The 12,637-nt window shown below is 38.8% G+C and overlaps 1 protein-coding gene across 1 annotated transcript in view; it reads left to right on the top strand.

Moving 5' to 3' along the window:
- Nucleotides 1-305: 305 nt before the first annotated feature.
- LOC104069585 (F-box/WD repeat-containing protein 11) overlaps nt 306-12,637 on the top strand; it is a gene marked incomplete at its 3' end in the record, with an annotated part of 50,667 nt that continues 38,335 nt past the window's right edge. The window contains exon 1 of the mRNA XM_009583108.1: nt 306-401. Coding sequence (XP_009581403.1) covers nt 351-401 — 51 coding nt within the window. The remainder of the gene's footprint in view (nt 402-12,637) is intronic.

Genomic DNA, 12,637 nt, shown 5'->3' with positions numbered 1-12,637 from the left:
CCCAAACTGTAACAACTCTGGTACTCCTGATAGTAAGTTAAAATGTTCAGCTGGGCACTAAAGCCAAGCGGTTGCAAATGAGGAAAATTAGCTCGTTATCCTTGATAGGACAGAGGGATGGCTTATTTTCTGAAAAGGATCTTCAGTCGTTATTTTACCCTTGGCCGCTAACCTTGTGCTTAATGTAGAAATAACATAGATAAGTACCCACGTTAACATACTAATGAGTTGCCTGCCTTGAGTGATTTGTTGTGGCATCTAACTGCTTCTTCTCTTCCTTCCTTTTTGTCACCCTGCAGTGTTCTGTGCCAAGGTCTTTGTGGCTAGGCTGCTCCAACCTGGTAGAGAGCATGTGCGCACTGAGATGCCTGCAGAGCATGCCCAGTGTCAGATGTCTCCAGGTGCCTTTCTTCTTTCTTGTTGTAAATGTTATGCGTATGCTGTTGAACATTTGTTAAACTCTCAGGACTCTGTTTAATCAAACTGTTAAGTCTGCTAAATGTTTTTTGTGCATCCTTTTCTGAAATCTTCTACTTAACTGCATTGTAGGAGCGAATCTTAAGAGGGCTTTCTGTACAGTAGGCTCTTGCGGGGGGTGGTGAGCTTTTGTGTTTTATTGCCTGTTTACTGAAGTTGTGATATAAGTAGCATAGTTGTGCATGTTGCCTGCTACGTTTTGCTTTCTCATTTAATTTAAAAAAAATAACATAATGAGCTTTGCCATTTCTCTTAAATTGCAATGAACTTTCTAGCCTGTAATATTTGTGTGATTTAACTTAGAAGGGATAAGCTTTTTATTTTCTACTGATCCTGGTTATAGCCTTACATTACAGTCATTGCGCATGCTTGAATGCAGAATAGTTAGCATGGAGTCCTGGAGCTCTTTGGGTTACTCTGTTAAGTTAGCTTCTTAACTTTTTAAAAATGAAGAACAAGGGATGGGGAGCTTGCTCTGCATAGAAGACCACTAAATCTCAAGTTCTCTGTTGTTTTTCTTCTAGTAAGCTGTTGAAGCTGAGCCTGTGTAATTTGTAGATGGGGGAATTGCTGCTGTTTCTTCACTGGTTTGGGAGGGATTGAAAATGGAAAAAAAAGGGAGCTTTGATACCAGTTAACAATTTTGAACTCCTAGGATATTTACCTTGGAAAGAAAATGCAGAATATGTGTAGTAACTGTGTGGCACTTCCTAAAGTGTTTCTGACTGTAACGTTTTTACCAGAACATAACTATTATTTAATATTAGTAACTTTTATAACATTGTTCAGTCTTTCATGTGTACAAAGCGAATACTTAAATGAAATTGCTTTTGTGAATGAAAACTTAAACAAATTGAGTTTTGTTTGCAGTCAGTCCATTTGAGTTCAGACACTGGATAACATGAATGTCTTACCTTAGAGAGTAACCATTTATTTCAAAACCTCTCTTGCCTGCAAAATGTGGCCACTTGACTTCCAGCAAATTTGAGTTTCAGAATTAAAAATTTTTCAAAATTTCCGTTAAGATACAAACATGTTTTTCTGTTTGAATGCTTTATGTTTCTGATTTTGAAATACTATTCAAAGGGGGGAAAAAAACCCCATGACCAAGATAAACGTGTAGATGGGTAGTACAATTTTATAGAAATTGGCACTACCTCATGGCCAAATAATGGCTATAGTAGATGCTTATAGTCATGACAGGGCAAAGTCACAGAGGTTTGCATCTGACTTGGGAATATTTACAAGCTAGTTCTAATATAAGATCTTCCTGCTCTCTCTCCCTGATCCTCAGCATTCATCCCCTCACTGGAAAAGTAAAATAAAACTTTTTTCAGTGGGAATTCTGAAAATTTTTTCTCCTGGGACCTAACTTTTCAGTGGCCAAAGAGCATCTCAGAATTTTTCACCAAGCGATCATAGTTCTTTTTAAGATGGATAGTGATGTTGGGAGTAGGTTGGATGGAGTCTGGTGGGATGGGCCAGTAATCGTTTCAAGGTTTGTTAATGAACGCTGGTGAGGGATGTGAGCAGTGAGCTTGAAACAACTGCTGCTTTGCTGTCATGAGGCTGTTCTTCGGTGCAGACCTAGGATTGCAATCCTACACTTTCATACTTAATTTTTTTACCTCCTCTCTACCTGACTTTTGAATTTGTGACTTATGCCTAACTTTATTTAAGAGTTTGAGAACTATTTCAGGAGAGGAGCAGTTTTGCTGTTAATAACTGTCTTTTAAATGGTAGGTGTCGATCTTGGTTTCATGGACTACAAGCCTTGGCCAGGGCTAGCTGCTGGACTCTCACAGTGAATTTCAAAAAGACTTGTCAGGCTAGGGGGTTCCTTAACAAGCTCAGGTTCCCTACTGCAGGTAAGGCATGCATTTCTGCAAATACCTGGCTTGGGAATTGCAAGGACTCCTTGGTGACGAATCTGAGAATTTTGACTGCCCCAAGTTTCTTATAAATGAGCTCTTCGGAAGTTTCTCATCAGTTAGCACATCATGGCAAATTAACTGGTTTTTTTCCCCATCTGAACTTTTTATTAAAACAATATTACAAACAGAAAAATCTATATATTCAATTGACATAATAGTAAACCTATTTATTAGGAACCCTTTTTTTTCCTTTCTGTTACAGTATCTGTCAGTAGGTACATAGCCATTAACTGTAAATTGCACAGGTGAAAGCTCAGACCAGGCTGGGCGGTAGATTAATTGAATACATTGTATTACAAACTTCTGTTGATAATACTGATTACAGGATAAAATACAAAACAGTTTGTTCCTGAACGTACTGCTTTATACACAAGATTTTTGGAAACCTGTTATCACACAGATGTGGTGACATATATAATTAAAAACCATAGCTAATGCAGCTGTTAATGTCAGGACGTGACACTTTGAAGAATTTCTCAAACCTATATTGTTTTCAGGAATTGTTACAGATCTGTCAGCTTTCATGAAAACCACATTTGAAGTGTCAGTTAATTTGTGTAGGCTTTTTGCTCCATGTGCCTGTAGCAATTTAACAATCCCAGAACATTTTTAACTACATAATAGTAACAGCTAACAGGTTTAACAAATTTTAGTAAAAAAGTATATCACTGCAAGGACAACCACATTGTTTAAGCTGGTAGGATTGCTTTGGAGCGGTCGGGAGCTCAGTGTGTGGAAAGAAACAATTTTGTGTTCCAGCCTGTTGCGCCTCAGGAGTTACTGAGGAGGGATTTCACCAGGGCGTTGGGCCCCTCCGCGTGTTGCAGGGCTTGTGCTTTTCTGCGGGCTGCACCCTCCTGATGGGTTGTTCAGAGAATAAGATGGAAAACTGTCCTGAGCAGATACCTGTGGGGCACACTGCTTGGTAAGGAATAGAGAGCGCTTTGTTGATTTAAATTTTGGAACAAAATAAAGGCCTTTTTTTTTTTTTTTTTTTTTTAAAGTCTGATTTTTGTAGAACTGCAACCAGGAGTAAGAGGTTTTGAATCTTGTAGAAGCATCTGTGGGAGATACTTTAAAAAAAAAAAAAAAAAGGTTCTCCTTTCAGGCGTGTGACTCAGTGATGCCCGAAGGGGAACTTGGAAGTGAAAGTGGCACCAGCTGCTTTTCCCCACTTTTTATTTTTGGTACCATGACTTGCCCTTCATTGTTTCCTGAGCTACAAGCCCACATGTAAGAACAGGTAGGGCATATATACCAGGAGGTCTTCGTTCTATAGCACGCATTCAATTAGTGTAACAATGATAAATAGGAAGTTTAAGAAGGGAAATACAGCAGCTCTTCAGTGATTCACAAAAGTTATCTGGGAGTTGTATCTGTTATCTGTGTGTGTTGTATGTGTAGAGTAATTAGTGAATGGACCAGAAAGAGGGGGGAAAAACCCTAGTCTTAAATCGGAGCCTTGTAGAATTTCTTCAGGAAGCTCTTAGTCTTAGTGCTTTTTCAAACGTTTAGGCTTCAAGAGTAATCTACCATCAGTCTAAAAGAAGAAAGCAGAGATTAGGTTTACTCTTGCCTTTCCATAATGATGTTAGCAATCATAAAACCTAACTAGGCTCTTCTAAAATCAAGCTGTAACATTTAAGCAAATATCCTCTGATGCCAGTGGATTGGAAGTAGTGTTCCAATTCTCCACAATTAGTCTGGTTTTGTATTCTGTGCTTTTTCTCACGCAGTAAAATACCTTCATAGTTCCTGTAGTTTATTGGAGAAATATTTACTTTCTGCATTCTGTGAGCTGTTAGTGAATAGAGAAGAGAAATGATTTATTAAAAAGTATGTATTTCCGTTTGTGTTACTTGAAGTTTGCTCTCATCTATTCTGAGTTGCAGTGTAATTAATACCCTTCACACTTACTATCACTTGATATTGTTGCATTGAAAAGCATATATTAAATGGCAGTTCATAAAACCTGAAACTACTATAGATTCTGAGGCCTTATTTTTAACTACTTAATTATCTTTAATAATGGTTTTGTACCAAGGAGCTTACCATTATGAACACACTCGGATTCAAATAGCTATTGTTTTTATCCTCTTTGATACGGATTTGACTGCAAGATTAAATGCATGCTGGTCTCTTATTTAAGTGTTCAGAGAAACTGGTTCTATTACCAGTTGTGTAATGCAACCATATGGATACATCATCTTCCATAGCTTCATCCTCATGAAGCATTGCAGTGGTTTTGAACAAATTTTGCAATGCTGATCTGGGAAATAGCTCCAATAGCGCTGTCACGCAAAGAGAAACGTCCAGTGTTCTTAGTTCTGTAAGTAAACATCTCCAGTGTGAATTGAAGACTAATCATTAAGCCACAGAAGATAAGTACTCAAACGTCGCTTTGAATTATTGCGTAATGTAGGATGTGATGAAATAATGCTTGGGGAATAAATTATTAGATAGATGTAATGACATTAACCTAGTAACCAAATACTGCTCAACCAACTCTTTCTTCCTTGTATTGTTACACTTTTCCTTGACTTTTTTTTAGAGAGATCATCATATTTCTCTTCTAAAACTCTGCTTAGTTTTTTCTTGCTTATTTAAACCTCCCCCAACATGTTGGGTTTTTTCCTACACCTTCCCATTTATTGTCCTTAAGATTTTCAGCTTAATTGTATGTAGTGCCCTGCTCTTCCTTTGATGTTCATACGTGGGATATGTAGCTTGGAAGCTTTAACAAAGCACTGATTCCCTACAGGAACAATAAACTTCTCACTTCCAGAGCTTCCAGTGTAGAAGTTGACTTGTTCCTCCAGAGGCCAGGTCTTACAATTCATGTAGTGGCTTTCTCAGACTTGAAGCTACCCTGACTCCTCCCTGCCCGTTTGTCCAGTGGTCAGTAGGCTTGCGATAGTGCGCTTCACTTTACCTGTCCTTTATCCTTGACTTCTGCACAATGGGATGTCCAGCTCCATAGGTGTTCCTTCATCTGCCTTTTCATTCTTACACCATGTGTCCTGGTGATGGACAAGCAGTAGGAAGGTGACATTGCCTTCGTTCTTGCCAGTGTCTTTCCTGCTTATAGATTAAGTCGAGAGTGTATTGATTTCCTCTCCGTAACTGGAAGCTGTCTTCACAAAAACGTGGTCGTAAAAGCCTTTTGAATTGGCCAATTCATAATTTATTACTGTTCAGAAGAACTTACTATTTGCCAGTGGCAAGTAGAGTTCTGGAGCATTAGGGTTTTAATATTTATTCCTTACAATAGCACTCCCTGCAAAGGAGATTATTTCTTAGCAATAAGGAATCTCAGTGCTATCACAGCTGAGGTGGGGCGCAAAGAAGGAAGTTTATTTTTCTATTTATTGATAAGATAAAATTTAGCATTAACTTGCTTAAGCTTCTATTTGTTATTCTTTACTAATCTGGAACTTCTGTTGGTTGATGTTTCTATTCAGATACCAGAAAGAAGTACAACAATGGAAACTATAGTTGAAAAAAAAATTGTATTTGAAAGTGAAGTTCTGATTTATTGACATGAAAACTTCAGCATTCTTTTTTATAGCAGTACTGTCATTTTCGCAGTACAAATGCAGACACAGACATGAAGCACTATTGTTAAAATGACAATGAGTGCAGTAGATGCATTCTGCTAAAACCTTTTCCTACAGTGCATGAAATCACGAATCGGAAAATGATGAATAGGCTGTCACTGTGTAGACTGCATCCTTTTGGAAATGTTATTTTTCTATGCAGCTGTTAAAATGAGTTGTCATAGCCAGACAACTGCTTTGCTTCTTCTGTTAGGTTTGAAGTAATTTACAAATACTTCTTTGACATGTTTTCTGGTATTTTGCCTCGAAACAGTGGAACTGTTACCGTTTCTTTTTGGCAACAGTCCAACAGGTCCATTAAAAAGAAATGCATATTTGATCCCTTTTCTTTAAAGGAACAGAATGTTCTCTCCAATATCTGAAATATTTGTGCTTGTCCCTCTATTTTAAACAGACTTCTTTCTGAGACAGAAAGCTTTAAAACTAAGCATAGTGTTGTCGAAGCAATTAAAGATACTCATGCAGTAGGCCTGTTGCCATTTTGTGCAGTGAGGTGGCCTGAATTACCCAGTTTGTAGATCTGATGTAAAAATGTCCAGTTTTCTCTCTGTTAATCAGCAGCAGTGCTTCCCAGTATTGTTTCTTCTGGCTGAAGCTTGAGTCTCCTCGCAAAATTAATAGCAGTTTGGATTTTGTTTTCAGCAGTTTCTCACAATATCTTTGGTTTTGTTTTTAGTTCTTAGTATGTGTGTGTTGCAGACTCTGAGGACTGATGTGACAGCTCAATTTGGTGTTAGTTGCATATATTGCAAGCATTTTGCAAAGGGTAACATTGCTTTGTACCCCCCTCCTTTTTTTTTTCCCCCTTGTGCTCCAGTGCTCGACCATCCTGGTGGTCTCCACCAGACCACGCTCCAGTATCCCAGTGTATTTCTTGTAGTGGAGTGCCCAAAACTGAGGCCAGTACTCCAGATGCAGTGTCCGGAGGGCCAAGTACGGCTCCGGCTGAAGTCTCTTACAGTGACAGCAGCTTGTTGTGGTGCTCTTGATGGTGGTTTGTTGCTAGGCCTAGACACCAGTAGGATAAGTAAATGTAAAATGCAGGGATTGGTTTGGTTTTTTTTTTTCCTCCTAAGCATGATTTATTATCTGAAGGAAAGAGTTATGATAAGCACTTTTTTCCAGTCATCCTTTGTGTATCAGAGTGCTTTCAGTTTTATGACTTTAATTATTAACTAAGCCTGTTCTTTCTTGGGGGCAAGAAGAGAGACCTTTTCTTTATTGGGTCAATTCATATTGTTTATTTTTAAGTAGAAGAGAGTGGTTACTTACTAGATTACTCTAAACTTCAGCCAGTGAGCTAGTATTGAGCTACAGAATAGAGCTCTTCCTCTTTAGTTTCCTTAGCTGAGGAGCAGAAGTGTGTTCCCTGATGTCAGAAGACTAGCAAATGGACTAAATATCTGTCAGTTTTGGTTCCTGATTTTCCTCAGACACGACGTACATCAGTCACTTCTAGCTGACCATGGCTTCTGCCGAACGGGCCCGGCTGTGTTCAGTCTGGTCTGTGGTACGCGCGCAGCAAATGGCGACTGCGGGCTGGGAGGCAGACGGCAGCCTGCGAAACCGCTTTGCAGGTTGGGGTGGTCTGCGGTGGCTTCTCCAGGGTGGGGCTGTTTGAGTGCTGCCAGCCACTAACCTCTCTGCTTGTGGGTAAAGGGTTTTGCTGGTGTAAACAACTCGCTACATACGAGTGCTTTTTTTGGTCTTTGTTGTTTTCAGCAGTTTTTAGAGAGCTCTAAGGATCATACATTTCATCCCCAAGCTGCAAGCTTGCTTGGACAGAAGAGTGACTCCTTTCAGGAGCCTGGTTCTCTTTCTAAACAGCTTCTCAAGTTATTTCGCCTGTGGCTGTTAGTTGGTGCGGGCGGTTCTCTCACCTTTGTCTTTTCTTCAGAAGTTGCCAGTATTCAAAAGTTAGTAATTTACTTAATCAATATTATGATAGAGATTAGGAGGAGGTGATAGCTGATATGACTCCCTCTTGAGATGTTTCACTAAGCTGCTGTCTGCTGCAGAAGGGACTTCGGAACGTAGAAAAAGTAACATGAGCTTAGTGGTCCAGTTCTTACTCCTTTGGGTGACTTGCTAGCCTGCTTTTGCTAGTTTCTCTCTTGTACCATTTAGAGATCACAATCTATCGTCTCTCAGACTGGGAAGGATATGTCCCTAAGGAGGCAAGTACATTTCTTCGTGATGAATTCATGTATCAACACAAGATACCAGACTTTGCCTCAGCAAATCCAGAGCCTTGCTTATAGCTGTAACAGATGAGCGTAATTTCAAACATAAATTTATGTTTAGCTCAGAAAAGCTAACACAATCACACTAAGCTTAATATTTTTCACAAGTAGCGAGCAGGAGCTATTATTCCTGATACCTCTTATGATGCATCTGCAGAAGACTGTCTTTGAGTGGAGAGATGTTGTTAGCCACACCTTCGTGTTTATGCTTTCTCAACCTCCTTTGGAAGAGAGGAATTTTTTGCTGTCTGATCCGGTTATGGTGCAAAGAAATTTGCTAGGTAATGTGCCTTGCTCTCTGCCTGCCTTATAGTGGTGCTGTGCTTATGCTGGGAGGGAGTGAAATCTTTCTTAGGAGAGGAGAAGGAAATGCAAGGCAGTCTGTTCCAGGTGTATTTGATGTAGTCCTCTTCCTTGCAGGTGTTTGGTCTATTTCCCACAGAAAAATTTTCAAGGAAGCAGAAGATAATCAAATATTTCCCACTAAGGTTGAAATTACATTGTGCACTGTCAGACTTCTTATCAGAAACATCGCTGGCAGGAGGATCAGATCCCTTGCTTGTGGGGAATTAAGCAGCAGTCTTGATACCAGTGTTAGTAATGATTTTGCTGATATTAATGGTTCCACTCTAAGAGTCGTCGTCATAAGGACATTTATTCTTTCAGCGTGAAAAGTTCCTGGGGTGCTTAGCAGGCAGGCCATTCCTAGGTTTCCCTGGGCCTCCTTTATTTGCATCTGATGAGCTGTTCTGTAGGTCTTCAAAGCTGTGGCATATGAGAGTCTTTGTATACGTGGTTTGGTTTTTGTGATTCTTTGAAATGGTGATAGAATCCAAATAAATCAAAGGAGGTGTCGGAGTCAAGGATAGGACAGCTGTCTACAAACCCAACAGCAGGATTGAGCAAATTTTGCCAATACCCATCTGTCAAATGTGGAAGAAGTGGTACAACAGAGAAAGAAGGAACTATAACCAAAACCTTTTACTACTTTGCATAATATTTCTATGGCAAGATAGTCATGTTTGCAAAGTCCCACTACGGAAAGGCATTACTTTGTGGCACAGGATGGTCTCCCAGTGCTGCGGACAAGTGGATTTTACAGATACTGCAGAAGTTTGAGTTAACTTTGTTGCCCTAGAGAAATAATACAGGTCGTCTTCATCCCAACCTTTTCACTTACTTTGTAAGTATTGAATTCTGTTCAGTGGCATTGCACTGGTGTTTTTAGAAGCTCTCAGCTGTTGAAGCTGAAATCTGCTTTTTAATTCTTACGTGTGTTTTGCATTCCTCAAGTTCACACACAATTTTTGATGCAATTATTAAGCCAGGCTTTAGGGATTATCCAAACTACACTTCTAACCTGGTTTTTTTTGCATCCATTCTACTTTTTAATACTATTTTTGAATAAATAAACTGCTAAATATTTACTATAAAGTATATGAATGCAAATATCTTTTGCCATGTCTATGGACACTTCGGCTGTTTTTCCTTGCATGTTGTAACTGATAAATGTTGAATGTCATTGTACTAAATGGATTAGGGCTGTTAGAGTTTAAATTTTCTAGAAAATACAAAAAATCTAAATGAAATTTATAAAAAAAAAACCTAATGAATGAAAGTGGCCTTTAAAGTTCTCTCCATGAGTTATTCAGTAGCTAATAATTAATGCCCTACTTGAAAAATCACTTAAACAAGGATCAAGTGAAGATATCTTTGAAGTTGTATATGTGTTTGCAGAATTTGAATGCACACTTGAACTTTGAAAACCATAATGCTTTTATCTGCTTTTGAAGATACTTGAACTAGAGAGTTTATTCAAGGCATATAATACCGGAAAAATATTTACTGCAATGTTACAGGAATCCACGTGCAGTTCTGTGCCCTTAAGCTCAGGTTGTTAGAGGAAATGTAATCTGAAAGTCTCAAGCTTATGTGTTAAGTACATGTTTTGGGAAAAATGATAAGAATTAGGCCATATGCCTTTGAATTCAGTACCTGAATAGTAAAAATGCAGGATGCTGGCTGCTAAGTGATTGTCATCACCCTACTGTAGAGACTTTTATGTTGTCCTGCAGTATCTATTAAACTCTTTTTGAGCCCTGCTAACTTCAAAGTTGTCCTTCAGTGCAGTTTGTCAGAAGCAAAAGCGCCTTCAGATTCCGGATCAGGCCACGGAAACCATAGCTGGCACTTTGTATAATGCTATCCTTTTGTTCAGAAGTAAAAGAAGCATACAGCAGTTTTCCTATTGAAGTGACATCAAACCCAACTGTCTTCAGGAAGTACGGAGATGATTGCTGGCACGCTGCGATGGTCACAGCTTTGGTTTCAGGGCTTCGTTGCACAGTATGTTGGTTTCAGCTGTCCCCTGCTTTTTTGATCTGCTGCCCCGTGCAGCAGCTTGCCACCTTTCATTTACACCAGTACAAGATGGTGTGCTGTAACGTAAAGTAAGTCACTGATGTGATACAGATTAAAAATAATCTTCCAAAAAGAGGAACCTGAGACATTAGGCAACTGTTCCTCCCGTTCTCAAATCCTTTTCTGTAGAGTCTTATAATGATGTGCTTTTTGTATTAATCAACTGTAACTTGAAGTTGTAGGGAGAAGTGGTGCTGGCCTTACAGGTCAGGAGCATTTAGAACATCCATTATATAAATCATGTGAAATCTAAATTATGCAATTGCACATTCCTTTTAATACCTAGATAAAATCAGCACTCGAATGCAGAGTGTCTGTCTAACCCCAGGCAAGGCTGAGTGGATATTTGAAAAAATGATTTGGGTATTTTTTTACATCTTGTATTACTGAAGGCTTCTTTCTTTAGCTGCAGTTAGTCCACAGCCTTTTTTGAGATAAGGTTTTCTCCAGGCTTTCGGTTGCTTGGATATCAGCAATGACAAAAACACACTGAAATTGTGTATAAGCAAAAGATTGTGTTTCAGACAATTAGTGAGTGATTAGGATTTCCTGAATAGTTTTGGTGGATTGATACAGTTTCATGAGTTGCCAAATCTGGAATATGTTGCCATACATCTTTGGAGGAAAAAAATTAACTTAAAACAGCATGGGATTCTTTCTTGGAGTAGCTGACTTGTTTTAGGCCTTAGTTTTATTGAATATTTCATTGTAGTGGCTACTTTTTCTGTATTTCTTGTGCAAATACCTTCTATTTTGCAAAAGACAAATAATGGAGAGTTACTGCAATTTTATTATTTCAGGCTCCTCAGTGTTTTTGAGTAACCTATTTATAACTTTTGCAGAAAAAGTTTGTATAGAAACCTCTTCAAAATCTGGTTAACGTTTTGCTGATCCTTGGAGAATAGCAAAAACCAAAGAATGAGAATAAATTCTGATGTAGTTCTATTGGCCAGGGAAAGCAAGGAGGGATGTAGAGGAAGAAGTGCCAGAACCTGGTCTTAGAAAAATGAGAGAAAATACATAGGCATGCTTGGAGAAGTATTGAATGTTTAATTGAAGCTTATAGCTTCTTTTGAATCTCCAGACCTAGTGTATTAGTATTTAATGCCAGTGAATTTGTGGCTATGGGCTTGTAGTTTTTTGGAGTTGCTTATTTTTAAACTATTCTTTAGTTATGTGTGCTTCGATATGTGGTATTTGTGTTTGTTGCTCAGCCACTTTTCTCAAGCTGGAAGCACATATCCGCTGCTTCTCTTCCTTCTGTTCCTTTTTATTGTTTTGCTTGAGGGTTAAAGGGCTGCAGATCTTTTCTAGATCTTAGGGGAAGAAAAATGTAATAAACAGTAGTGCATGTGTTAAGTGGTAGTGGATATGAGAGAAAAATTGATCAGGTTTTGAAAAAATGGCTTAATGATCTGGATCTTTAACTGGCTGCAGTGTCTGTATTTCTGATGCCCATTAATGTCCCATCCTTCATGGAGCTTTTTAGACACCTTCATGTTGAGGGTTGTGCCTGTTTTCCGTCTGGCACGTTGAGGTAACTAAATTTGGACAGAGCTGGTTTCACATGGAGCCAGCAGCAGAGACCTGAACCTAAATTCCCTCTGGGAATCTAGGAATAACCCTTGAAGTATTTTAACTTTGCACCAGGCAACCAAGTTGCAAATGTAGTTAATCTTAACTTAGGCTAATTTATTTTTGATGAATCAAAGTCATCTAATTATTACCTTAGGCTGAAATTTGCTTCTGGGATGTTACTTATCCTACCTTTAATCTGAAATACTGTTAACGGGCTTGTTAATTGTGTAGGGGAGAGCGGTATGTTTTCTGCCTTGTTTACGGATGAACATAATGCAGAGAAAAATGTACAACTTACAATGCTGGGTAAAAAAGCTGCACAGTGTGAAGTGTAATTTGAATTTTTACCTTGTACCTGACTCGGGGT

Source organism: Fulmarus glacialis, unplaced genomic scaffold (genome assembly GCF_000690835.1).
Source record: "Fulmarus glacialis isolate BGI_N327 unplaced genomic scaffold, ASM69083v1 scaffold1328, whole genome shotgun sequence".
Lineage (NCBI taxonomy): Eukaryota > Metazoa > Chordata > Aves > Procellariiformes > Procellariidae > Fulmarus > Fulmarus glacialis.
Note: the sequence above shows the minus strand (reverse complement) of the source record. Positions and strands in the feature narration are given on the sequence as shown.